The sequence below is a fragment of the Schistocerca gregaria genome, chromosome 5 (genome assembly GCF_023897955.1).
Source record: "Schistocerca gregaria isolate iqSchGreg1 chromosome 5, iqSchGreg1.2, whole genome shotgun sequence".
NCBI classification, from domain to species: domain Eukaryota; kingdom Metazoa; phylum Arthropoda; class Insecta; order Orthoptera; family Acrididae; genus Schistocerca; species Schistocerca gregaria.
The window spans coordinates 502006404-502034014 of NC_064924.1; the positions used below are offsets into that span (position 1 = coordinate 502006404).

A 27611-nucleotide genomic window follows, 5' to 3' on the forward strand; every position below is an offset into this window, starting at 1 on the left:
TTTCGGTTATAAATTTCAACTTGGTCGTTTCCGGACTAAGGTCCCTCAACTCAGTCTGATACATTTACCCTTCTTTCGTCATTCCTGAAAGTCAGTAACGTAATCACCGAATCACCCTGCATATTACAGTACAGCCACACGGCGCACTTTGCTCCAAAGCACTAAGAAGACATGACATACTTTAAAAGTATGGACATGAGATATAGCAATTCTAAAATATAGACTCTGCTGGACGGCATATTGTCGATAATACACAAAGTTATGCATCACCTCGGTTCCGAGAGTTCCGGAACCTGTATAGAAAATTGGAATAGAGGTCAACATAAAAATTTCCGTCGTTATTACTGCTCATGAAAACTACACATTGCATGTTGTACCACTATGCAGCAAGACCTTCGGAGGTGGTCGTCCAGATTGCTGTACGCACGGGTACCTCTAATACCCAGTAGCACGTCCTCTTGCATTGATGCAAGCCTGAATTCGTCGTGGCGTAGTATCAACAAGTTCTTCAAGGCGCTCCTCAACGGCGATATGGCGTAGGTTCCCTCAGTGTGGTTGGCGGATCACATCGACCATAAACAGCCCGTTTCAATCTATTCCAGTCATGTTCGATAGGGTTCATGTCTGGAGAACATGCTGGCCACTCTAATCGAGAAATGTCGTTATCCTGAAGGAAGTCCTTCACAAGATGTGCACGACGGGGGCGCGAATTGTCCATGAAGGAGAAAGCCTCGCCAACATGCTGCCGATATGGTTGCGCTATCGGTCGGAGGACGGCATTCATGTATTGTGCACCCGTTACGGCGCTTTTCATGACCACCAACGGCGTATGTCGGCCCCACATAATGCCTCCCCAACAACAGGAGGGAACCTCGACCTTGGTGCACTCGCATGCACTGTGCGTCTAAGGCATTCAGCCTGACCGGGTTGCCTCCAGTCTCCGACGACTGTGTGGTTGAAGGCGTATGCGACACTTACAGGTGAAGAGAATGTGATGCCAATACAGAGCGGTCCGTTCGACATGTTGTTGGGACTATCTGTTCCGCGCTGCATGGTGGTGGTGTTGCAAAGATGGACCTCGCCATGGACGTCGGGAGTCAAGTTGCGCATCATGCACCCTATTGCGCACAGTTTGAGTCGTAACACGAAGTCCTGTGGCTGCAAAAAAATAAAAAAAAATAAAAAATATCTTCAACATTGTGGCGTTGCTGTCATGGTTCCTCAGAGCCATAATCCCTAGGCTGCTGTCATCCACTGCAGTAACAGACCTTGGGCGGCCTGAGCGAGGCATGTCATCGGCAGTTCCTGTCTCTCTGTATCTCCTTCATTCCCGAACAACATAGCTGTGGTTCACTCAAGAGACGCCTGGACACTTCCCTTGTTGAGAGCCCTCATTGGCACAAAGTAACAATGCGGACGCGATCGAACCGCGGTATTGACTGTCCAGGCAAGGTTGGAACTACAGACAACACGAGCCGTTACCTCCTTCCTGGCGGAATGACTGGAACTGATCGGCTGTCGGACCCCCTCCGTTTAATAGGCGCTGCTCATGCAAGGTTGTTTACATCTTTGGGCGGGTTTAGTGACATTTCTGAACAGTCAAAGTGGCTGTGTCGGTGTACTATATCCGCAGGCAACATCTATTTTCCAGTGTTCTGGGAACTGGGATGATGCAAAACTTTTGATGTGTGTAGTTTCAGCGTAACAAAGATTTTAACAACTTTGTGGGGATACATAAGAATTTCTTTTACTAAATCTGTGCAACGCGACCTAAAGTAGATTTATAAATGGTTGGTTAGAATTTCTGTGACAGAAGAAATTTTTATTATTTCGTTGAAACGGGGAAGATAGAATCACCGCTCTGTCACGGGAATCAATACACTGCCAGTCGGAGAAATTAAAATCATGCTGTCCCTTTAATGACGTTCAGCTGAACAAAGCTGTCTGCCTGTGCAGGCTCCTCCCCCACTGCCAGGGACAACGCAAACACATCATTTCCAGAGGCTGGCACCAAGCCAGCAATAAATTCCATTATATTCTGCATAACAGTAATGTGGACACGCAATCCTGTTCTCTTCGAATGTGAGATCTTATCAAGTAATTGGTTCTTTGAGTTGTCACTTTTCTCGCTTTCCTAAAAACTTTTTGTTTTGGTTATGACCCCCTCATGTGCTATTTTTCCCTGTTGTCTACCCCGAATGATGATATATATTTTACTGTAATGCTATACGACATTAGAACTTGCATCAGGTAAAATTAATCGTTAAGGTAGAAAAAAAAAAACAGAAACAAGATGAAATTGTTTTATTAGAAAAGTACAAAATGCAAAATTATATTTTCTGAAAATTAATACAGTTTAATAATGAATATCAAGTAAATACAATTAAAGGATCAGTTTACGAAAACATAATTGGCATCTTGTAATGTAGGAATACATTTCGCCGACAAGAGATTCAATGTGAGCTGTCTTTAAAGCAAAAAGTTCCAATTTTTTCTTGAGCGATACCACGCACTGCATTCCAGATATGTTCAGTTGTTTTCTCCTGGTACTGTTGATCTGCTCGTGTTCGGTTTCCACCAAAACGATGCCTGGGTCACTGTTCTGCTCTTAGAGTACTTTTATGTCACGTTGTCCATGTCCCTTAATCTCACACTTGTGGTTACCGCGCAGACAGAGACAAAATCTTTTTTGCCATAGATTATAATTTAAGCCCATCGAGCCAAGAGCGTCATTGATCATCTCAGTGTCTGTGTTCATACAGCGTCCGTGTCTTACTGTACAATATCCTTGAGACATGCATGGATATACACTGACCGTTCTGACGATTACAGATGTTGTAAATATCGTGAAATTTCGTAACGTTTACAACAGCTGTAATCGTTAAAACAGTGGTTGTATAGACAGTGTCAGTATCTTACTTTACAGACTTTGTAATAATCAAGGATGTTAAAATTTACTTTTAAATTACGCTACACACGATAAGTGTGACAACTCAGAATGTACCGCTCTTCTTGAATGGCCCATACACATCTTCCAGTAGCATTGTTGAAGCGACACTATTCTTACTGTGTCGAATCATGAAGTAGCGTGCAGCAAAACTGACACAGCTGTCCTCAGGTGCACAATGGGGCATTTCACATGGATTTTTAAGTGGCATCAATTAAAAATTGCCGGTTTTCGACTTCAGTTACTTTTCTCCCTAGGGTGCGATATATGGGTAATGCAACTGTTTCGTCCCATTGTGGCGTGAGAACGTACACTGCTTGCGCAGGAGGCACGGTCTCCACGGTAGCCAAGCAACGGGCACGAGCCGGCACGGTAGAAAGTGTGGAGGTCGGTGTCGTAACGGCGTGGGATTCGTACGGAGACACCGGAAAACTGTCTGGCCAGAGGCGCGCCGGCTCAGGCTGGACCGCGGCCGACCGCCACTGGACGTTCTCGGAAGTCGTTTCTGCCCTGGCCGGCGTTCCGGGAAGGTGACGCTCGCGGGGAAACCGGGCAGGACCGGACCGGGGTTGGCAAACTGGCCTTTTCCGTGTGCTGGGCGGGCGGGCGACCTTGGCTCAGGGAGGGAACTTCCCGTCCGTCTTGTGTCGTGTTAACGGGCGATCCCGGCTGCGCGCGGACCCGAAATCTTAACTGCTCTTTAAGTGGTACACTGCGCGCACGGCCACTTTTAGAAATTGGACAGCGGGGAGTGGTGGTCAATTTTTGAGTTACACCAACGGCGCGCGAAGGAAAAAAAAAAAAAAAGTTGGCATTACAGTATTTTCCTTCCCATTTCTGTATACTATGGTAAACTAGACTACACATAAGTACCTCTGTCGGCCCATTATGGACAGGGGACATCAGCTGGTTCAGCACACTACTGGCCATTAAAATTGTGTTTGGCGTCATCCCGGTGAATGCACATTGGAAGTGTGTATTGGTCATCGTCATAGTGGTGTACCACCCGGCGTGATGGTATGGGTCGCCATTTGTTACACGTCTGTCAACTCTTGTTCGCATTGACGGCACTTCGAACAGTGGACGTTACATTTCAGATGTTACGATCCGTGGCTGTACCCTCCATTCCATCCCTGCGGAACCCTAAATTTCAGCAGAATAATGCACGACCCCATGTTGCAGGTCCTGTACGGGTCTTTCTGGATACAGAGAATGTTCCGACTGCTGCCCTGGCCAGCACATTCTCCATATCTCTCATAAATTGAAAACGCCTGCTCAATGGTGGCCGAGCAACTGCCTTTTCACAATACGCCAGTCACTACTCTTGATGAACTGTGGTATCGTGTTGAAGCTTCATGGGCAGCTGTACCTGTACACGCTACCCAAGCTCTGTTTCACTCAATACCCAGGTGTATAAAGACCGTTATTACGGCCAGAGGTGGTTGTTCTGGGTACTGATTTCTCAGGATCTATGCACCCAAATTGCGTGAAAATGTAATCACATGTCAGTTCTAGTATAATATATTTGTCCAATGAATACCCGTCTATCATCTGCGTTTCTTGTTGGTGTAGCAATTTTAATGGCCAGTAGTGTAACTGTCAATGTTAATGAGACCCTTGTAACTTCAGATGATATTTTATTTTGAAGGCCACCAGTTCCAGCATTTCCATATACCATCTCCAGGCCCCATATGCATATCTCCAAATAAACGAAAATGTCAGAGCCATAAATCTCTGGGTGTTGTGAATTGCCGGCCGATGTGACCGAGCGGTTCTAGGAGCTTGTCTGGAGCCGCGCGACCTCTACGGCGCCATGCCTCGGGCATGGATGTGTGTACTGTCCTTAGGTTAGTTAGGTTTCAGTAGTTCTAAGTTCTAGGGGACTAATGACCTCAGAAGTTTAGTCCCACAGTACTCAGAGCCATTTGAACAATTTTTGTTGTCACTTCATTAGTTACTCTAGTGCTTCATTCGAAGACTTGATAGCAACTTGTAAATCCGGCATCGAGGTCTCGCTATGTTACATACTTACTTTATTGCCGAACGGAACTTACTTTCCGAACTACCCTCGTATGATTTCTCTTCCTGTGGCGTTCCGAATGTAATGTATAAACGTACCCTAAGTGAACTGTAACATATGTGTCTTCGGATGTACTGAGCAATGAAAAGGATGCAACACAAATTACTATGCTTTTCTCGCTGCATGTACTAAGCATATGGAAATATAAAATTTACTAGGACGTTTCGTTCCTAATAATTATTCTTTAGTACAAGATAAATTAACATACAAATGGTCGAGGGGATCAGATATAGTAATATCAGACGTACTCTCCGACACTTGCAAGGTATACATGTTCCTGTAGTTTCTTTAGAACACTGTAGATGAATAACAGAGATACGTATCTCGATGAGACCATACCAGATCCCTTCCCGCGTTTTCTTCAATTGAAGATGTCAAAGTCTACGTTTGTTGTTGTTGTTGTTGTTGTTGTTGTTGTTGTTTTCAGTCCTGAGACTGGTTTGATGCAGCTCTCCATGCTACTCTATCCTGTGCAAGCTTCATCTCCCAGTACCTACTGCAACCTACATTCTTCTGAATCTGCTTAGTGTAGTCATCTCTTGGTCTCCCTCTACGATTTCTACCCTCCACGCTGCCCTCCAATACTAAATTGGTGATGCCTTGATGCCTCAGAACATGTCCTACCAACAGATCCCTTCTTTTAGTCAAGTTGTGCAACGAACTTCTCTTCCCCCCCCCCCCCCCCCAATCCTATTCAACACCTCATTAGTAATGTGATATACCCATCTAATCTTCAGCATTCTTCTGTAGCACCACATTTCGCAAGCTTCTATTCTCTTCTTGTCTAAACTGTTTACGCACTAAGCCGGACAAAAGGAGGTCCGACACGATATGAGGAGGTATCCCACGACTTTTGTCACCTGAATGCACCTTGTCTGAATCCTGCTACAATTGGTTTTCATCTTTTGATGACTTTACTATACGGTAAATGGTAACGTCATATGCAAACAATGTAAAATGAGAACTGCTCACATTGTCTCCTGAATCATTTAAATAGCGTAGGAGCAGTAGAGGGCCTATAACGTTACATATGACTTCTCCCTTATTCGATGACTTCCCGTCAGTTATGAACCGTGTCCTTTCTGACAGGAAATGACGAATCCAGTCTCACAACTGAGACAGCATTCCAAAGGCACCCAATTTGGTTGGCAGTAGGCTGTGAGGAAAGATTACGCTAAATGAAGGTGTAGAAAGGATGGTGAGCGTTGTGGTTAGACTGGTGGGTGGAGGGTGGGAGGGGATCCAGGGAGACAGTGTGGCCTGGAGTGGACACTTGCTGCGAGGTCACTGTGTGTAGAGGGTCAGGACGCCGTGACCTTGGCCTACTGCTGGTGGCTGCGACTGGCGAAAGGCAAACTTGTCGGTCGCTCTATACGTAACGTACGCGCTGCCTGCCTTCTTGTCTACGCTGGGAGTGCCGGCCGGACACCTACAACACCGTTCTGTAACCCAAACAAAAGATGTCTTGTTAGTAATTCTAGGAATATGCCCACTATACTTGGAAATAAGGAAAAAGTGAGGCTTTCACTGGTTAAGGGAAGGCAATGAAATTGAAGTATGGAGGAACCGAGGCCAGTTCGAAATAGGCAGCAAAATATCGTAAAACTGTGGCAAAATTAATGGCACACTTTAGGCACACGCAGGAGAACGTACGATTTTCTCTCTAACATCAGGGAGAGATTAAAATAGAGATTTCTGAACCCATCGAGAGTATTGATACATCGCCTGACTGGTCATGGCTCTTATGACCCGTATCCGTATAAAATCAGAAGACAGATGAATGATAACTAGTCCTGCGGCATTGTGGGCACACCGAAACACACATTGTGGGACTGCACGCTCTTAAGATGATGCAGCGGGAAATGGAAGTCAGGTATTAAGGATACGGGATCCCTAAGCAGCACAAAGGAGCAAGTCGACTTGGCGCATCTTGAACGATACTGCAACCGTAGTATCCAGGAAGGCCGAGGAAACTTCATGAGGCGTTAAACCCCAAGTAGTCATGCTGCCATCCAGGCTAGACAACATACTCTGCAGATGGAGTGAAGATGACTGAGGATGGCGACCACAGAGTGAAACGCAGTCCCAACAATCCACGTTGCAATGGCGCAAGTGATGAAGTGTGGACTTTAAGAAGTACAGTGATAGGTGGATTTACTTGCACTAGTGGGAAACGCTGCTGACGTAGCGCCCGTCGCCCAAGGAATCCAGCATACTATTTCTGTTGGCCGGGGTAGTATGAGGGTGTATCCAGTATCGAAGACAGTCATACAATGTTAAATGCACCAAAATAAACGAACAAGCAGAGAACAAATTCTACAGTGTTTGCAGTAAATTAGTAGCTGGGTAATTGGTTAAGGGTTTAATGAAATTTTGTAGTATTGTTGTAATACACATACAAAAAACCGGAAATAAATGATTTATTACTAATCAAGGAAATGATTTGTATGGCCTATTTTTGCTTTTCAGATAAGAGACTGCAATTGTAAAGAATAAATAAATAAATAATGAAAAAACCCGGAATCACCTGATTTACATGCGACACTGAACTGAACTGGAACAGATCAGTAAAATAGGTGCCCAAAATAAGTACTGATGGAGCCACCGCCAAACGCTGTGATAAGTTAAAACATTTTTAATTTCAGTCACATGGGCTTGGAATGTGTTTCTGAAGAATGGTATTCCAGACAGCTACCGTCAAAGTGCTCACAGTTTAGATAAACGCCATCTAGTAGCGTTACGGGTATGTGATGTGTTGAGGGAAGTACACTGCGCAACACAATTAAAGGGTAAGTTTTTCGAAACGCCGTAATGAATTTTGTTGTAGAGATGCCCACAGCCTTTCTCTGTATTGACGCAAAAACCTGCGGGTGCACACAGGCGCCGCCTCTTGGTTCGGCAACGCTGCGAGAAAAAGGCCAGAGGTCAGAAGTTAAGAGGTGTAAGATGGATTAATGACGTCACAATGGCACCAAATTTCGCCAGATGCCACGCCAACCATAAGCAAGCTTTCCTGCTTCATATCGCGTTAAAGTTTCGCGGAGTGGTTTTGAAGGGGCCGTGGTGGTTCCACCCAGTATGCCAGAGCAAAAATTGCGGTCGCACCGCACTCCAAGCGGTACGTCACATTTTTTCAGTGGCGGTGTTGGCTCACGATGCCTTTAGGAAAGGACTGACTCGTCCGGTGGTATCAGCAATGCCAAAGATTCTCAATAAAGTTCTTTCGTTTCCCCGAGGAAACGGTACTTCCATTGACGCCTCTTATACCACCCCCTTAGGCCTTTCAGAGAGTATTCTGAGAGGCTGTGTTTGAAACGGTTTCCTAGGCCACCCATAAGAAAACGGCGTGATTTCAACATTAGGCGTCGCGATTCTGACAGCCATCGCAGAGGCGTCCAAAAGTGAAGTGAAATGTGGGTGAGAGGGTGCGTGACGATCTTCTCATCACGTGACGCGTCATCTGTGGCCTTTTGAAGAATTGTGGTTAAATATGGTGCCATTGCGATATCGTTAACCCATCTCAGACCACACGTAAACTTATCTTGCTGTTTGAAGCATCGCCCCGAGGGTGACGTCACAGGCCGCCCGCCAGCTTCTGCATCTTCACTGAGGAAGGTTGCAGGCAACTTTGAGCCAAATTTCAAAGTTCCAGCTCGCAATGGGAGACAATTACGCCGTTTCGAGAAAAAGTGATCCTTTAATTGTGTTGCGCAGTGTACATAAGCGGATCATCATTTTGCCGACGGCACAGTCTTCCCGTGTGGGAAAAATACTGCTATAAGCGACTTCGACAACGGGCAGCTTGTTGTGGCCCGGAAAGAGGGAAGCTGGACAGCTGTTCGTGAAAATACGGTATACGGAAAGTGGTTGAAGGACGGTGAAACCACAAGCAGCAAAAATGGTGCTGGATGTCTACGCCTCATCACAGAACCAAAGCGAATCTGACGACAGAGCACTGTGTTGGTGCAGGCACTTGAGTTTCGGAGCATAGCGTTCAGCGCACATTGTCAAACACGGATTCCGCAGGTGATTGGGCTGTGAATCAGTGGTAACTTCTTGTCTGGTCAGATGAATAAAGATTCTTGTTACTCCAGGTGACTGGTCGTGTTCAGACATGCTGTCATCCAGGCAAATGGCTTCTCGTAACATGCACTGCACTTCGGACTTGTGTTGTTGGGGGTGTTATGCTACAAGTGACACTCATGTTGGCTACCATGGGACCTATGGTTGTAATCGGAGCGCAGAGACAGGTGAAGGCTACGTGAATGTTACTGCAGCCCACGTGTGTCCCTACATACTCGAGGTCTTCCCTGACGTAGATAGTAAGTTCTAGCAAGGCATTTCGCAAGGCCAGTCTCGTGCTACTTTAGTTTGTGAAGCATGAGTATGAGCTAACGTTGCTGCTTTGGTCACCAAATTCGCCTGATCTTAACCAGAAGGAAAAATATGTGATGCTATTGGGCGCCAGCCCTGGCTTAAACGCCTGCCCCTTAATTAATGGGAACTCTAAAAGCTGTGCGAAGACATCTGGTGCCATACTCCTCTGGAAATCTGCCGAAAGGTTGTCGAGTTCACGCACTTAGAATCGTTTCTGCATTGCGCTCAAAAGGTGGACCAAAGGGTGATCATAATATTTTGGCTTATCATTGTATTCACACCGCAAGCCACTGATCACCGCATGGGGGAGAGCACTTCATACCGATTTAATTACTGTGCCCTGTTCCGTTCTCGTACTGAATGAGAGAAAGACTGTATACCTCGCCACCCGCCATAACCCCTTTAACCTTATTCTCATGATCCCACCGTGAGGGATACGGTGGTGATGTCGGAGCTGCTAAAGTCTTCGTCGAATACTGGTTATCTAAATCGAAATCAAACTGGTGAAGCGCCTAAAAAATCTTTATTTGCAATATGAATATTGTCAGACAGGGGTGACGCAAATATAAAAAGAGAGCATACTGCGCTCGCTTTTATTTCATTATACCATACGGGATTATTATTATTATTATTATTATTATTATTATTTTATTTCTTTCCTTTCTCAGACGTTGTCTGGTTAAAAATTTAAAGTGACGCGGACCTTGATCAAGCGTGACTTCCTTTCAGCTGCAGGGTATATGTTACGTTGCATTTAGGAACTTTCGGGTAATTGAACATGTATCAATAATTATAGATTTCTGTAGTTGTATATGCAAGTTTGGATGTAGCTGTATTGCGTTGATGTACTGGTGGATATTGTGTGGTATGACTCCTGTAGTTGATAGTATAATGGGTATAATGTCAACTTTATCCTCATGCCACATGTCCTAGACGTCCTCAGCCAATTGGATGTATTTTTCAATGTTTTCTCCTGTTTCCTTCTGTGTATTTGTTGTGTTGGGTATGGATATTTCGATTAGTTGTGTTAATTTCTTCTTTTTATTGGTGAGTATGACGTCAGGTTTGTTATGTGGTGGTGTTTTATCTGTTATAATGGTTCTGTGCCAGTATAATTTGTAATCATTCTCCAATACATTTTGTGTTGCTTACTTGTAGTTGGGAACGTATTGTTTTATTAGTTTATGTTGTATGGCAAGTTCTTGATGTATTATTTTTGCTACATTGTCATGTCTTCTAGTGTATTTTGTATTTGCTAGTATTGAACATCCGCTTGTGATGTGATCTACTGTTTCTATTTGTTGTTTCCAAAGTCTGCATTTATCTGTTGTGGTATTGGGATCTTTAATAATATGCTTGCTGTAATATCTGGTGTTTGTTTGATCCTGTATTGCAATCATGAATCCTTCCGTCTCACTGTATATATTGCCTTTTCTTACCCATGTGTTGGATGCGTCTTGATCGACGTGTGGCTGTGTTAGATGATACGGGTGCTTTTTTTTCCAATTTACTTTCTTCGAATCTGTTGATGTTATGTGATCTAAAGGGTTGTAGAAGTAGATATGAAATTGCCGATGTATTTGAGTGATTGCTTTGTGTATTTTGCTAGTTTCTGCTCGTTCTAGAAAGAATTTTGTTAAATTGTCTACTTGCCCATAATTTAGGTTTTTAATGTCGATAAATCCCCTTCTTCCTTCCTTTCTGCTTAATGTTAATCTTTCTGTGGCTGAATGTACATGATGTATTCTGTATTTGTGGCATTGTGATCGTGTAAGTGTATTGAGTGCTTATAGGTCTGAGTTACTCCATTTCACTATTCCAAATCAGTAGGTCAATACATTTTCAATAACTTAATGGAAGCCATAAAAAGCTTTACTACTCAGAGTTCAGTTTAAGAAGAGTCTAAAAGATATACCGCTGGCCAATTCGTACTCCATTGATGCATTTCTTAATAGAACCAACTGATGTGTATACGTTACTAATAATATCAAATAATTAGAGTACTAGTACAATCCGACTTCTGAACAAATTCAGTGCAGTAATGAGATCACGTAAATAAGTGTTGTAAAATGATTTCCTATTTGATGATGCGTAGCTACAATAGCCTAAGAATTATCGTGTGCCCCTCAGTGTATTGAACTTTGGACATTCGAGGAGGGGTTGTCTTAAATAAAGCTCTGCATATGTGGTACATCCTGTGTCCTCCAGTTGGTTTTATGGCGGCAAGTGGAATGACAATGTCCTATCGTCTAGTCTCGCCACTGTACGCAAATCACAACAGCGGTTCGCGATCGTAGGCCAGGTTATCTTTATACTACGTAACCAGGAAAGCTATAGGACAAGTCGAGGATCTTGTAAGTCAAGTCCGCTTTTTTCTTTTTTAAAAAAAAAAAAGTTTACTCTGAAGATGAACAAGATGAGTCAAAAGTTATTTTCCTTTAACAGAATTTAATTTTAAATGAAACAGAAGTTAATCACAAATAATCTGCATTTAGCAGAGTCTCTTTTAAATGAAGCAAATTTTAAAAAAGTTAATAGTGAAATAAGTTGAAACTAGAATTAAGTAAACAAAATGAGTGAGACTAAAACTTCACAAGACACCCTGTGGTAGAAAGACTGTATAGAGGCTATAGTACCAAGATATCCTTATCTGTGCAGCTCGCTGATACAGGAGAACTCAAATTCTAAATGGAGTTAAGTCAGCAAGTTGCTCATCCGCCTACCGCGGATTACAAAAAAAACTCCCCTCAGCTCCAAATCAACAGGTGCTGCCAAGAGCCGCGGATAGCCTTAGGCCCCCGTCTCTCTCGATCACCGACCACGTCCTTCTAACCTCCGCCCGCGAATCCGTGAAAAATCTCTTCCTCCCGCCCAATTTTCTTACTCTGAAAAATCCCAGGTGGTGAGGCTGACCCTATACTAAGGCCAAAGAGACAGCCGAGAAATCACAAAATTTTCGGAAACTCGGGAGAAAGGCAGCAGACTTTCCCCATATCTGTGTGCTCGATGCACATTTTACCTTCACGAGGTGCAGGGTGCGGACAGAGCGACGAATCGAAAATAACACGGTTTCAGTTTAGTGACTGAAAACGTGTTATTTTCGATTGGTAGCTCCGTCTGCATCCTGCACCAGGCGAACCAACACAATCTCATTAGTAGACCAATGTTTTGGAGCGAAAATAGAGACGCCGCTCCCACGTCAGCCTGGTGGCGCGAAGCTTTCTGTTTTTAATCAGTGAGCGAAGAGGAACCGAATTGTCGCACTTGATTTATCCCCAGGGGGAAACAAGGCAGACGTGACGTCACTGTTCACCTTGACGCCGCTCTGACAATGGTGGTGGTGTGAGGTGCACAGACTTGTTGGGTTTAGGTTAGCCCACTCACAAGGAGACGTGGTTGATTTATCAACAGGCTCTCTGAGGCCACGAAAAGACATCTCGGCCTGCCATGAAAACGCCAGCAGACTGTGAAGCTTTCTCTTCCAGCACACAGTCCATGAGCCAACTTAATGGCAAAATACAGGCTGTGAAATGAATTGCTACCGCAAGTGATGAGGCACTAATATCCCATAACATTTTTTGACAGCTTATTTATTACCTTTTAAATGAAAATTTACTTAAGACTTACTTTACTTACTCCACTTACTCCACACCCATGAGTACACTCACACTTGGGATCCATGGAACGTACTGCCAGAAGCCATATGTGCTGTGAACACAACCTCTTGCCCTTCGGGTGCTCCGTGATCCTGAATCGACCACACCGATCGTATAAAACGATACATCACCCCCAGGAAGCTAATGGACTACTTGAAAAATAAACTGCCGCGCATATCGGAAAACGATATTTATTAAGTTCCTGAACTCGTAATGTGCCTCTCCTCTTGTCTATGGTTGGAGGACCTGAGCATTTCAATTGAATAATGTGCTTTTAATTGGTTGCTGAATGATAGATCTGGTAAAATAATATTTATTCAAACACTCAGTAAAATTTACTCAGGCCATATAAACGTCAAAATTATAAACCAATTTAAGAATGAATTTACGTGATAAGAAAATGAATGGCAATTAAAGTCGTCACCAGCACGATACTGGACGATTCCGACTGAGATGGAACCCAGACACATAAAGGACACAATTAAGTTTTCAGCTATGACTGCAAAACTTTATGATGATCGAAAAAGGACAGGAATTCGAACAGAACACATACAAGGACAGTGCATGAAGAAAGAATCAGAAAGAAACACCAGTTGGCGATTGAGTTCCTGTGAGTTAAACCGACAGCGAAACAAAAATGAATGGTTGCGATGAAAATCTCTTAGATTGCAGAGAAACTTTCATACCAGTGCGTGAAGCGCGTAGATAAAATTAGGAAGACTAAAAAATAGAAACCAGGAATGAACTCCTCTTCATTTAGTATATCGCGATACCCAGTCGTGAGTGTACATTGCAAATGCGATCACACAGTGACGTCATTGAGGTGGTTGCCACCAGATCGCGGTGCGCCGAACAGCGCCCGCTGTTGGGTGTTGCTGGGCTGAGCCGATGTGATAGGACTGCGAATCGCGGATCTCCTCATCCTCCTGATTACCCGCCGTAAGTCCAAAGCGAAGCTTCGAAGGCTTGCCAGAAGTCTGAAGTCAAAAACATGCACGACCGCGGAGTACAGAGCAATACCACCAAGTAGAAGTTCGAATTAGAATTCCCAAACGAATTCCAGTACCGTCTCCAAATGCCCCTCCCAATTTTTGGCAGCCTTCCTTCAGATTTCGGAAAGCCACCTCACACGATCTTTCCTTGCCAATCCCAGAAAGGACCACAGCGCTCTTCCAATCAGGGTTATAGAAGTCTGTTCCCTTCGTGGTCCAAGAAACTCTTCTATTCCTGACGTTTCGACCAGGACTGCGTTGGGCATCCTCAAAGGCGATCCTCCGCTGAGCCTTACCACGACCTCACATCCCGAAAGATTTATCAGCAGCTATGTCATGCGGTCGTGAAAGCCTTCATTCCATAAACCGGTATCGCCCCACTCCCGCGTATAGATTTGTTTGTCGTGTATTCCGGAATCCTTTGGGTTTCGTGTATTTTGGAAATTTGCAGACGTAAGAGTACCTATATATTATGCTTAAGGAAACATGTCTGTAGACCACACACATCAGGATAACGGCGAGTGGACAGCTAAGGACTCAACACAAATGTTACTAACAAGCAGAGTTCTCACCAGTTCTTCCCTGTTCTTCTACAGAGGGTACCAGTCATCCATTCCTCCGCTCTTTGTGTGCGGAGGCCAAGCCAGGAGGATAATTAGTGAGAGGCTCACCTGTCTGTGTGGTGTGCCAGCGTAGGAGCTGCCTTATGAGAGACGGGAAGCTCTTCCAGAGCGTGTCAAACTACTTCCTGTTTTCACCCGAGCGAAATGGAATTCCCCTGATCAAGAACAGGTGCATTTAACGGGAAAAAACTACTGAAAGAATGAAATGTAAGATTAGCCGCAGAGAGCTACCCCACGTTGCTACAAGCTACGCCTTAGCCAACCATGTAATCAGCCCACAATAGCGGTGAAAATTTGACAAGTAGAAACTGAATGGGAGGGAAAATAAAGCATGAGATTCATATATAAATTCAGTATGCAAATAGGATGAAATGTGAGGAGAAAGGTCTGAAACAGGCCGCCGTTTCACAGCACATTAGCATATTTGTTACTCTTTGTAAGTATTTATTGTGTGTTATTGTTTTCTGATAAGCTCTGTATCCTGGAGAGTCACCTCAACATAGATCTACTGGAATGAAACGTATATCTAATCGAAACTAATCTCTGTCCAACAGGGTTTCGTGAGAACGTTCATCTCATAGACCTATGCTACTCTCATCACACTTTGGTCCCTGCTATCCATGACCTACTCTCTACCCTTGCCCGTGCCGCCTGCTCAGTTGTCTTTCTCTGGGTCCCTAGTCATGTGGGCATCCCAGGAAATGAATTGTCGGACCATTTGGCTAGAGGGGCAGATACTTCTCTATTTCGTTTCATGATTCCAGCTGCAGATATGCGGATACACGTCAAATCTCTCTCCTCCCAAAATTGGAATGACCTCTACTGCTCCAAGTAATAAACTACCCATAATAGAAGAGATTAGTGCAGTTTGACGCTCTTCCTTTGGCTCCTCTCTGAAGTAGTCCACTGTCTTATGCTGTCTACGTATCGGTTATACTAGGCTCGCCCATTTTTTTTTTTTTCTCTTGCGTAACGAGCTGCCGAGCCAGACTGACTGTATCCCATATATTGGAGGAATGTCAGTCTTTTGGCCCTTCGTACTAAGTATAGTCTTCCAGATTCCTTGTCCTTAATATTAGCAGTCGATTCACGGATGGTTGGAGTAGTCCTCAGTTTCCTACGTGAAAGTCGTTTTCATTTTCAGTTATGTTTTTAGCTTCCTCGCTTCATCGGTTGGCCCCTTTGACTGAATACGCCCACTTTCAGCGGACACCTGTATCTTATGCAAGTAATTTTGAATCGTGGGGACTGATGACCTCGGCGTTTAGTCACATAACGTCCATCACTCAGTAAACATCATCGCCTTTTTTTCCAGATATTTCATTTACACTCCCTGAACATCTCTATTTTCTTGTGGACTAAACCCGTTTGTTCTTGTAGAGTGTGAGAGTTCGTTTGCCGTCTATTGTCATGCGTGTTTGATAAGGAATCAAAGCGTTGGAGCAGTGTTTAAGAACTGATTACACTAGCATTTTGTATTCGGTTTCCTTTACTGAATTTTTCCCACATCCCTTCCAACAAATCTATGCCACACCAACTATAGATTTTACGTCTTACTTCCATTTTATATCGCTTACTAGTATTGCCCCTAATTATTCAAAGGATGTGATGAAATCAAGACTACGACCGTTAATGTGATAAGCACTTATTATTGAATCCTTGTTTTTATTGGCATTACCTTGCATTTATACATATTTATAAGAGACATACGATTCATTACATAAAACGTAAATTTTGTTATTTTGCACCTCCACGTCTATCTTCGTAGATGTTAAACGTCGCCTTCTAGTCCTGTTCGGTTCGAGTCCCGACTGTAGAACAGTATTGTATGATAGACCGTACGACTTTCTTGTAAGCGTCTCTTCTGCAGACTGATTGCATCTTTCCAGTATCCAATCAACGAACTGAAGGCTACACCTGTTTTACACATGGTTGAGTCTATACTCGAGACTACACATTTCCACAAACTGTTTCACCCTGAGATTTGCTTGAATTATCTGATTCCAGTTGTCATTCACTGTTACTGTGTTGATAGGATACTACGTGTCTGAATTTTGTGAAGTACAGGATTTTACATTTCTAAATATTAAAATGTACTTTTCTAATTATTAAAAGGAGCATTTCTAATTGTTAAAAGGAAGTTACGAATCTCTCAGCCACTTTGAAATAATATCATCCTCTATGGCTCAAATGGCTCTGAGCACTATGGGACTCAACTGCTGAGGTCATCAGTCCCCTAGAACTTAGAACTACTTAAACCAAACTAACCTAGGGACATCACACACATCCATGCCCGAGGCAGGATTCGAACGTGCGACCGTAGCAGTCACGCGGTTCCGGACTGCGCGCCTAGAACCGCTAGACCACCGCGGCTGGCCATCCTCTGTTTCTGTGCCTTTTTCTTATAGTACTTCACTGTAGATAACTGTATCAGTGGGTCGGATCGACAGCTGATGAACGCTGACACCAAGCCTTCAAAGAGATCACAGGAACAGGTTAGAGATTAGATAAAAATATATCAAAACTAATGTATCATGGCTTCGAAGAGTGATGAAAAGGCAAATTTGAGACTTTGTACTGTAGACAACAAATCGTAAGCGAACAGTCTCATTGTGCTGCTGATTCTGTCTGATAAAACTGAGCTATCTTAAACCTGGCTAAAGAAACTACTCGGTTTATAACACCGCCACACCTCTCTCACATCAGTTTTCACACAACCATCGAAATTCACTATTTTATTCTCGCCTAAACGTACCATTACTTTCCTAACAGTCAATTCCTTTGTTTTGTCATCTAATCCATGCCCACAGTTCTCTGTACGCAACTGAGGAACAAGTAAAAAGTCATGTTCAGTCAATATATTATAACCGAATTCTATCAAGATGTGAGCTTCAATTGGTTTGCTGAAACTACTCATTGCGCCTATTATTTTCACTCCCATAACTGGCATTTCTGATTTTCCTTTTATATGCTCGGAAAGTGACTGAACCAAAGCGCTAATCAACCACTGTCAACTAACACTTGTTTCAACATCGTATGCTTTCATTGGGATCATTATTTGCTGACATGTCCTTATTTCATTACCTGCATTTCCCCACAATAAATCTTGTTAGATTTCTAAATCTCTCCACTGAATTTCCTCCTACTTCAGCGTTTTATCTGGTGGCTTTTTTCTTTCTTTTCCTACCTCTTTCTTCCTTTTGATACAGAATGCATTTCGTTTTTACAGTATTTATTGTTTCACCAAGAAGACTCTCTCCATGACTTTCATCTGAACGTATTAAATTAGCTGTAACTTCATATACATTAAAATCTTCGGTTTCACTTATTAATCTTAAACATTCATCTAAAGTTCCATGCTCTTGTTCCATAGCACAATTTCCAGCTGTCCTTGCTAATCCGCTGATTTCATTGGGTTCAGGAATGACATCAAAAAATTCTTATATATTTCAAACTCTTCATACGAGTACTTCTCATCATAATTTAAAAAAATCACCTGCTTTACTTATTATGTATTCATTATTCATCTTCTTATTCAGCACACGTCAATTTCTCTTTATCTTAGCTTCATCATCATGATTACTTACAAAACCTACTTTATTGTCCGTACTTTAACCCTTCGTACATTTTATTCGTCTGCCTTAACTATTCCTTACCCTCAACTACAATTTCAACATCATTTACCGAGACACTTTGCATATTTGTAACACAACGCTGAGCTAGAACCGGTAGAGCAGCACTACTCGTACATACGCGGGCGTTCACTCTGACTACACGTAATTTCACGAGCTTCCGACTCTGACTCGCCTTGTATCTGAAACAAGCCATTAGCGTTTTGTTTTTCGTGCCCGCTTGCCTCTATGCGACATTGATTACGCCTAAACACATTTTCCTGTTCACTTTCAATTATATTGTCATAATTGCAACGAAACTGCTTTCTTTTCTGTTGGTGTCAAGGGCCTCATAATTCTGTTCGCAGCAGACTGCCCCTTTACTGACGCGAGTCAGTTTTCCTCATAGCTATTTTCACGATGTCTGCAATTATGACCATTTCATGGACTAAAACTACTTCTGCTTCTTCTCCCTCTATCTGCCTGTGTCGACCTCACATTAGTCGTTACTGTTACCATTTTGAAGCTAATCATTGACATTATTGATTTTGTGGTTTCTGTTCTGATTACTGTTATAATGGGCTCAGTAGGGGTTGTTCTCAGCATTATTCTGTTACCGATTTTTATCATGCATAGTACCTCTAAGTCTCTTACTTCCTTAAAACTAGATTTTATCACAGTACTAAATGACATAGCCTCCGACATTTCGTGGTAGTTTGTCCCAGAATATGTCCAGCATTCGTTTTTGACACCTTTTTGTGTGTTTCACTTTTGTACACAGGTTCTCGCAGTAGGTTTTCGTGCTCGAATCTCTACCAGCTCAGTACAGAATAGCATAAGTGAACTCCGTTATCACTTCCTCTTGCTTGTTTGCTGAACAGTAGTCTTTTTCAAATTCTTTCAAAAATTCGTTTCGCAACCTCCCAAGGCCCGAACTGCCCAACTATCTGCCTCTCCATTCAAACTTGTTCTTGCAATTCTCGCTCTGCTTCCTTCTGGTAGTTCTTTAGGTATTAATGACCTGCGCTTATCCATGAACACGATCGGATGGCTTCAGCCTTTTGGGTCATGCTTGTCGATATCATTACATATCTGATTCTTCCCATATGTGTATGTCGCAATAATAAACTGCTGAATTATTGAGTCATTGACGTTTATTCACGAAAAATACAAAATATTTTCATTGTCTAACCGTTCCATCCACACCAGACACGTGCATTCAACTGCCGTTCCAACTACCCTCCAAAATACATCTCCCTCCGAAAAACAAACAATTTACAAAACATTAACATCTTTGGAAATGGAAGATTAACGATTCAACCACTAAAATTAATATCAATAATTCCACTAAAATTAATATCAATAATTCCACTAAAATTAATATCAATAATTGTGCCACACTAGAAAATGCATAATTAAGATTTGATTAACAATTGGCATAAAACCGAAAGTAGACACTAAATCTGCACAATGTAAAATGCATAGTTAAGATCTGCACGTAACTGCTAAAAAACGGAAGTAGACACTAAGATCTGCACATAGAAATGGGAAGAGTAAAAAATGGGAAAGTGGTTCCATTTCAAAATTAATGTCCCTGTCCGATATTAAGTCTGTTTCGGATGCACGGAGGCATATATCGTACTACAGCCTTGCCCAATTTTGTAGTGACATTACCTCACTTTGGAAAACTAGGTCGTCTGTTTGCAATGTCAGAGAACACAGTTACATTAATCTCGGGTTTGCAGTCTTGTTGATTTTTTTCGAATAGAATTTGTCATGGAAAGCACTATTTATTTATTCCCACAAATGCAATTACAACCTTTGAATTACTTTACAGCGGTTAACGTGCAACCAATAATACATTTTTAAGTTAGTCAGTATCCATACCTGTTTCACAGTTTTTGCATGAAGTAATTTGGATTAATTGACAAACATTATTCACGTGCCAAAAAATCAGTCGTCAACATGAATAAAATAAGTTAGCTTATACGGCTCATGTCGATAGTCGTCACATTAACCTTCCGCACAGAGGTATATATAGCACCCTATACTTCGTGTGAAACGGATAGAATAAATATCGTGAAACTAGATTTGTGGTCTCTAGACATGTCACTAACGTACACTGTACTGGTCAACACCAATTAGAAACCAGTTTCAGTATATTTACAGCATGGCCGGGTCCTATACTTACGTCACACGCTGGGATCTAGATAGAAAACCTTTGGTAGCATAAATGAATATACTCTTAGGTGTGGAGCAGAAGGTATTGTGTTTAAAAAAAGGTTTATACATAAAAAATAAACTCAAGTGTTAGAGCGCTTTTTATCTTATCTACTAAGTCGTTCATTCACGAGTTGTTTCTTCTCGTTTTACTGGCGTATCAGTTTTAGAACAATTGTTATTCTTTTCTCTGTTTTAACTGCACATTGATGTGCGAACGATATCAAATAAACATATCTTAGTAGCTAAAATATGAATGAGACGCAGTCTTCTGTTAGAGAATTAAAGTTGGCTTAGTAAAAAATTAAATAATCGAATAAAATGGCTAGAGAAATTAACGTAAGTTTATAGTCCACCGTTCAAGAAACAGCTTTGGCACCAACATCTTACTGAGGTTGCACAGGTTTTTAAACAGAGTATTTGAGGTTAGCGAATACATGGTGACCGAAACAAAGTTCAAACCCAGTAGCGTAGCATATAAACGTTGACATTAAAGCCGGTGAAGAATTCCTGATAGTTTCACAAAACTCTGAACTTGGACGACACTTAGGCGAAGTCTGTTATTATGCGTACATCACCAGTGGTGATCATTTTAAGCTATGGATCATTCGGTATTTTTATGTCTTGTAACATTCTTACTTGGTTTAGTGAAACGAATTGCTAACAAACTACTATTCTTGACATTATGCAGGTTGTAACTTCATTACCAGTTCCACATCACAAGAGTCCAGCATCCATCTGACAACTATTACAGAGTAGTGAAGCAGAGTTAGGGAAGTATTATATGAGAACCGAAAACGTATGTCATAAAACACCAGTTTGCATCAATGAGAAATCTTCCTGTTCTGGCAAAACGTCAAAGTAAAATTGCTCTTTGGTAGTAAGATTAGTTTGTTGCACCAGTATGGAAATTTTCAGATAGGCAATGGGAGGAGAGAACTAGAACTGACGGCAGCATTGATGGAAGAATTGTGGCATGCGCTGGATGTGGTGTAGAAATACAAGGTGTCCAACTCAAACCCCCCTGATTTCAAGAATACAGGAGAGAAAAACCACAGTAGATGCGACAATGAAAAATGCACCACATTGTAGAGGATCTCAAAGAATTTGTTCCTGCATCATAAGTGCCAACTACTGTCGCCAGAGTGCAGCATGGTCGCATGAAGTCAAAATGGCGACTCCACAGCACTGTGGGCAAGCAATAGTGTGGTTTTGCACAAACAAAATCGCCGATTACTGAGCAAAGAAATTGTTTTGTGTATGAATGTGATCCACCTGATGCGAAAACAATTAAGGAATGATATAGGAAATTTCTGGCCACAGGAAGTGTTCTGAAACATTATGGTGGTGCACGTTATGGAGTTACAGAAGTCAGTGGAGGACATCAGGCAATCGTTTCTCGGAAGTCCATGTAAGTCAATTCGACAAGCATCTAGGGAACTTGATGTACTTCGATTAACATTGCATCGCGTGGTTTCTCAGCGTCTCCGTATATGTTCTCACAAAGTGCAAATTCTGCAACATATGACTGAGAACGACAAACCACGCCAACAATAATTTGTTGCAGATATGCTGCAGCGCATTGATATGGATGCCAGCTTCCTGGAAATCTGTTTATTCTCAGATGAGGCAACCTTTCATCTATCAGGAAGGTTTAATAGGCATAATTTTCGGATTTAGGGGTTCACAAAATCCGCACGTTGTCATTGAACATGTTCGTGATAGCCCTAAACTAAACGTCTGGTGTGGGCTAATGCACAACATGATTGTTAGACCGTTCTTCTTGGTGGAACAAACAGTTAATGAGTCAGTGTATCTGGACATGTTGGAGCAGTTTGCATACCCTCAGATAAGACATGCAACCCAACGTCATTTTTCAACAAGATGGAGTTCCGCCGCATTAGTCAACGGCTGTTCGCAAGTTCCTGGATAGGAAATTTGTCAGTCGTTGGATCGGACGCGGAGGACCCATTGGGACCCATTGCCTGGCCACCACGTTCAGCCGACATTACGCCGCTTGATCTTTTCATGTAGGGATTCGTGAAGGACCGTGTGTATGCGACCAAAGTGGACGATATTCCTACGTTGCGACATCGTATCACTAACGAGATTGCAACAATAACAGGGGAAATGTTAGAAATAACTTGGCAAGAAATTGAAAATAGACTCGATATTCTTCTTGCTAAAAATGGTTCACATGTAGAGGTGTATTGATGATAAATAAATAAATTCTTTGGTATACTCTACAATCTTGGCAGAAAATCCTAAGAAATTTTGGTCCTATGTCAAAGCGGTAGGTGGATCAAAACAAAATGTCCAGACACTCTGTGACCAAAATGGTACTGAAACAGAGGATGACAGACTAAAGGCCGAAATACTAAATGTCTTCTTCCAAAGCTGTTTCACAGAGGAAGACTGCACTGTGCTTCCTTCTCTTGAAGTCGCACAGTTGACAAAATGGTAGATATCGAAATAGACGACAGAGGGATAGAGAAACAATTAAAATCGCTCAAAAGAGGAAAGGCCTCTGGTCCTGATGGGATACCAGTTTGATTTTACACAGAATACGCGAAGGAACTTGCCCCCTTCTTGCAGCGGTGTGTACCGTAGGTCTCTAGAAGAGCGAAGCGTTCCAAAGGATTGGAAAAGGGCACAGGTCATCCCCGTTTTCAAGAAGGGACGAACGGATGTGCAGAACTATAGACCTATATCTCTAACGTCGATCAGTTGTAGAATTTTGGAACACGTATTATGTTCGAGTATAATGCCTTTTCTGGAGACTAGAAATCTACTCTGTAGGAATCAGCATGGGTTTCGAAAAAGACGGCCGTGTGAAACCCAGCTCGCACTATTTGTCCACGAGACTCAGAGGGCCTTAGACACGGGTTCACAAGTAGATGCCGTGTTTCTTGACTTCCGCAAGGCGTTTGACACAGTTCCCCACAGTCGTTTAATGAACAAAGTAAGAGCATACGGACTATCAGATCAGTTGTGTGCTTGGATCGAGGAGTTCCTAGATAACAGAACGCAGCATGTCATTCTCAATGGAGAGAAGTCTTCCGAAGTAAGAGTGATTTCAGGTGTGCCGCAGGGGAGTGTCATAGGACCGTTGCTATTCACAATATTCATAAATGACCTGGTGGATGACATCGGAAGTTCACTGAGGCTTTTTGCAGATGATGCTGTGGTGTATCGAGAGGTTGCAACAATGGAAAATTGTACTGATATGCAGGAGGATCTGCAGCGAACTGACGCATGGTGCACGGAATGGCAATTGAATCTCAATGTAGACAAGTGTAATGTGATGCGAATGTATAGAAAGATAGGTCCCTTATCATTTAGCTACAAAATAGCAGGTCAGAAACTGGAAGCAGTTAATTCCATAAATTATCTGGGAGTACGCATTAGGAGTGATTTAAAATGGAATGTTCATATAAAGTTGATCGTCGGTAAAGCAGATGCCAGACTGAGATTCATTGGAAGAATCCTAAGGAAATGCAATCCGACAACAAAGGAAGTAGGTTACAGTACGCTTGTTCGCCCACTGCTTGAATACTGCTCAGCAGTGTGGGATCCACACCAGGTAGGTTTGATAGAAGAGATAGAGAAGATCCAACGGAGAGCAGCGCGCTTCGTTGCAGGATCATTTAGTAATCGCGAAAGCGTTACGGAGATGATAGATAACCTACAGTGGAAGACTCTGCAGGAGAGACGCTCCGTAGCTTTGCATGGGCTTTTGTTGAAGTTTCGAGAACATACCTTCACCGAAGAGTCAAACAGTCTATTGCTCCCTCCTACTTATATTTCGCGAAGAGACCACGAGGATAAAATCAGAGAGATTAGAGCCCACACAGAAGCATACCGAGAATCCTTCTTTCCACGTACAATACGAGACTGGAATAGAAGGGAGAACGGATAGAGGTACTCAGGGTACCCTCCGCCACACACCGTTAGGCGGCTTGCGGAGTACGGATGTAGATGTAGATGTAGATGTGGTGTATTTTTAAGTTTCGTATCTACGGTGTTTTTCTTTTTTTCTTTCTGCTTCTTTGAAATCAGGGAGGTTTGAGTGGGACACCCTGTACTTCCTTCTGAGCCTCCTGCCATTTTAAATACTCATAGTAAAAAAAAACCTTTCTAGCTGATAGTACATGAAGGCAAAACAACGAAGTACTTTGGTCCCATTTTGCTTGTGTTTTCTCTGCAGAGAAAACTCGTACATCCAACCTTCAATCATCTTGCACAATAATCTCCCATTATTTGACAGAAAACTACAGTGTGTTCTTAATTTTCTTAGCATGCTTAATGAAAAGCATATTTTCAGCTCATTACGGTATTCGGTATTATGGTATACGTGTTTTCAGCTGTGGATCTGGAAGAATAAAGATGTGTTGATCATAAGTGATGGGTGTGTTCAGGTTTAACCATCAGAGTTAAATTGCCTAGAAAGATTCGTGAGTTGTTTTTTCAACGGATAAATGAAGTTTTGTTTCAGATGTGAACTCATCAATGAACGATCACTGTGAATCTTATCTCTCTCCCTAATCTCGAGTGTAGAGTTATTTTTTTGTACTCTTATCTCGATAGCTGATTTGCTTCAAATATTTATGAAGGTGATGTTATCAGAAACCTGCAGTAGAGGCGTCTTGCGTCATTAAAACATCCAAAGTTCACTAAAGGGTGCCAGGTTACAAACAAGAAGTATCAACTTATTTTCGTTCTGTTACAGGGATCACAGGATGGAGGCAGAACAGTTCAAGGAATTCGCCACCGAGATGGCGGACTACATAGCAAATTACCTTGAAAATATTAGAGAGAGGTAAGTACAACTCATTTAAGATAATTTGATGCTATCAATTTTTGCAACATAACGAGCAGCTATTAGTCGAGGAAGATAAGCCCTACTATAACATCATTGTGAATGTTGGAGTATACAATGCAATCACAATGATAGACTTGGAAAGTATACCAGAGTTGGAACTTTAACAGTGGCAACTATTTATTTACAGCTCGTACAAAATAGACAATTATTTCAAAGTTTTACTGACCTTCAAAGTAGTCACCAGCGTTGTGTATAACCCGTTGCCAGCCATGTAGAAGTCGTAGGATACTCTTAGCAGTGCCAGTTGTGTTGACAGTTCGAGCGGCGCGGTCTATTGCCAGACGAATTTGTAGCAGTTCTGAAGCGAATGATATGAAGTGTTTCATTCGGTTTAGAAATAGAGTTAAACTTAAGAGGGCTTATTTCAGGGGAGTGCACTCGGTCGTATAGCACTTAGCAGGCCCATCAGTCAAACAAATCAGTAATAGCTTGCACTGTACGTGCTTGAGCATTGTCCTGCAAAATGGTCAGGTCCTGCAGAAAATGTGATCACTTCTGTCTCTATGCCAATCATTTTTGGAACAAAACTTACGACCAACTACGGCGAAAGTATAGGAAAGTTGGTACAATGCTACGACAAATGCCTAAGCCGGAGCGGCGACTGTGTGTAATAAAAAAAAAAAAAAAGTAGCCGGAAGGTGTAGCAAACAGCAGCAAATAAAACATTTTTGATTTTCATTGCTGTTTCCCTTTCCCGACCGATCGGACCTTGCTTTCCGAATAGCCCTCGTATAATCGGTACTTCCTTAGTAACAGACTGAGTTAACCATGGTCGATTCCCGGTCAGCGGATTGCTTTTTGTTAACCAGCATGTAACTTTGGCATGGAGCAGAGAGAACTTAAAAGCAATAAAGCTTTAACCGTGATCACGGGCCCCACCGTCACCTTTTTAATCGACGTTGGTACACCGGCCCTTAGTGCTATTACTATCGATAGCGGTGTGACATTGTCGATCGTACCCTTTAGCATCGCTTTATCTCTGGAGCATTCGTTGCTGAGCGCGCTTCTCCCTGCAAGAGGAGCTGTCTTGCTCTTTCAACAATGCCCAAGCGCCACAGCTCACACGAGAGCTACGACTGTTCATATTTCATGGGCAACGACCGTATGCAGTTAGTGCGCCAGATATATGAAACAGTTTGCAGATGATGATAAAATAAGATTTCAGAACTTTTCCGTGGAATGGTACGCAACAGGGAGTGGGTAATCAGTTTACTCGGGGAGGATATGCGTAATTACATACCAAGTAAGTGAATAAATCGGTAACGTCGTTCTTAGTAAGTAGCATCTATTGGCGGGATATATTATTTGAACATTTATTATGTCTACAGCGAGTTGTTACAGCGTAATAGCTTGGTATGGAAAAGGAATACTGCAGTGGCAAACTACAGCATGAAAGTGGAACTTAATTTAACTGGTTTCCGAACATTATTGGGTCTAGCCGTTGTTGAAAAGTATGTTACTTACGAACACACACAACCAAGTAAATGGTATGAAATGCTAAACTTTCAAAGCAGCCTTTTTCGGTTAAAGCTGAAAATTAATGTTCGTAAAGAAGAGAGACGTTGTCGTTTTAGGCAAGAGGATCAGAGTTCGTATGAACCTTGTTCTCTCTGTTAACTATAGCTTACCGCAAATAAAACTTTTAATCTAAACTAGAGAAAATTAATGGCGGGGATTACACGCGCGAACGAAAAAAAATATTACAATGAATTGCACCCATCTACATTTGTGGCATCAGTAGCTGAAAGACTAATTGTTAAGTTGACTTTATCTCGCACGCACAAGTAAATAAAGCTGGCAAGAACACAAGGTAACTTAGAACTCCACTAAGAAAATTATAAAAATGGTTCACAAAGACCACTGCTGACAACATAGACAGATACTGAATCAAAGTCAGAACTCGAAAAGCATCGCTCCAAACCCATCCCAACAGTTGACGCTGTGCCCGATGAATCTGTCGAGACCATGTCAGACAAAGTCACAAACTGGAAATCTGACTGAAGAACTCAAAAGATCCCTCTAACCACCTCCCTCCATCCTTCTGATAGTCACAGATTTTCGCAGTTAGTGCAGAAAAGGGAGACACAGAAAAACGTCGCTGCTGAAACAGTGGAACATTAATACTGTCAGGAGGCACGTGAGAGCTTAAAGAAAGATCCTGTGCATGTGTCCGTAAGTAACTAATGTTTAAGAATCAGATGCACCCTTTTCTGATGGCTTACT

The 27611-nt window shown here is 42.4% G+C and overlaps 1 protein-coding gene across 2 annotated transcripts in view; it reads left to right on the plus strand.

Annotated features, from left to right (window-relative positions):
• Positions 1-27611, plus strand: part of LOC126271955 (aromatic-L-amino-acid decarboxylase) — a 172910-nt gene that overhangs the window by 42029 nt on the left and 103270 nt on the right. For both annotated transcript variants that reach the window (XM_049974393.1, XM_049974394.1), the window contains exon 2: positions 25236-25325. In XM_049974393.1, coding sequence (XP_049830350.1) covers positions 25246-25325 — 80 coding nt within the window. In that variant the 5' untranslated portion in view covers positions 25236-25245. The remainder of the gene's footprint in view (positions 1-25235; positions 25326-27611) is intronic.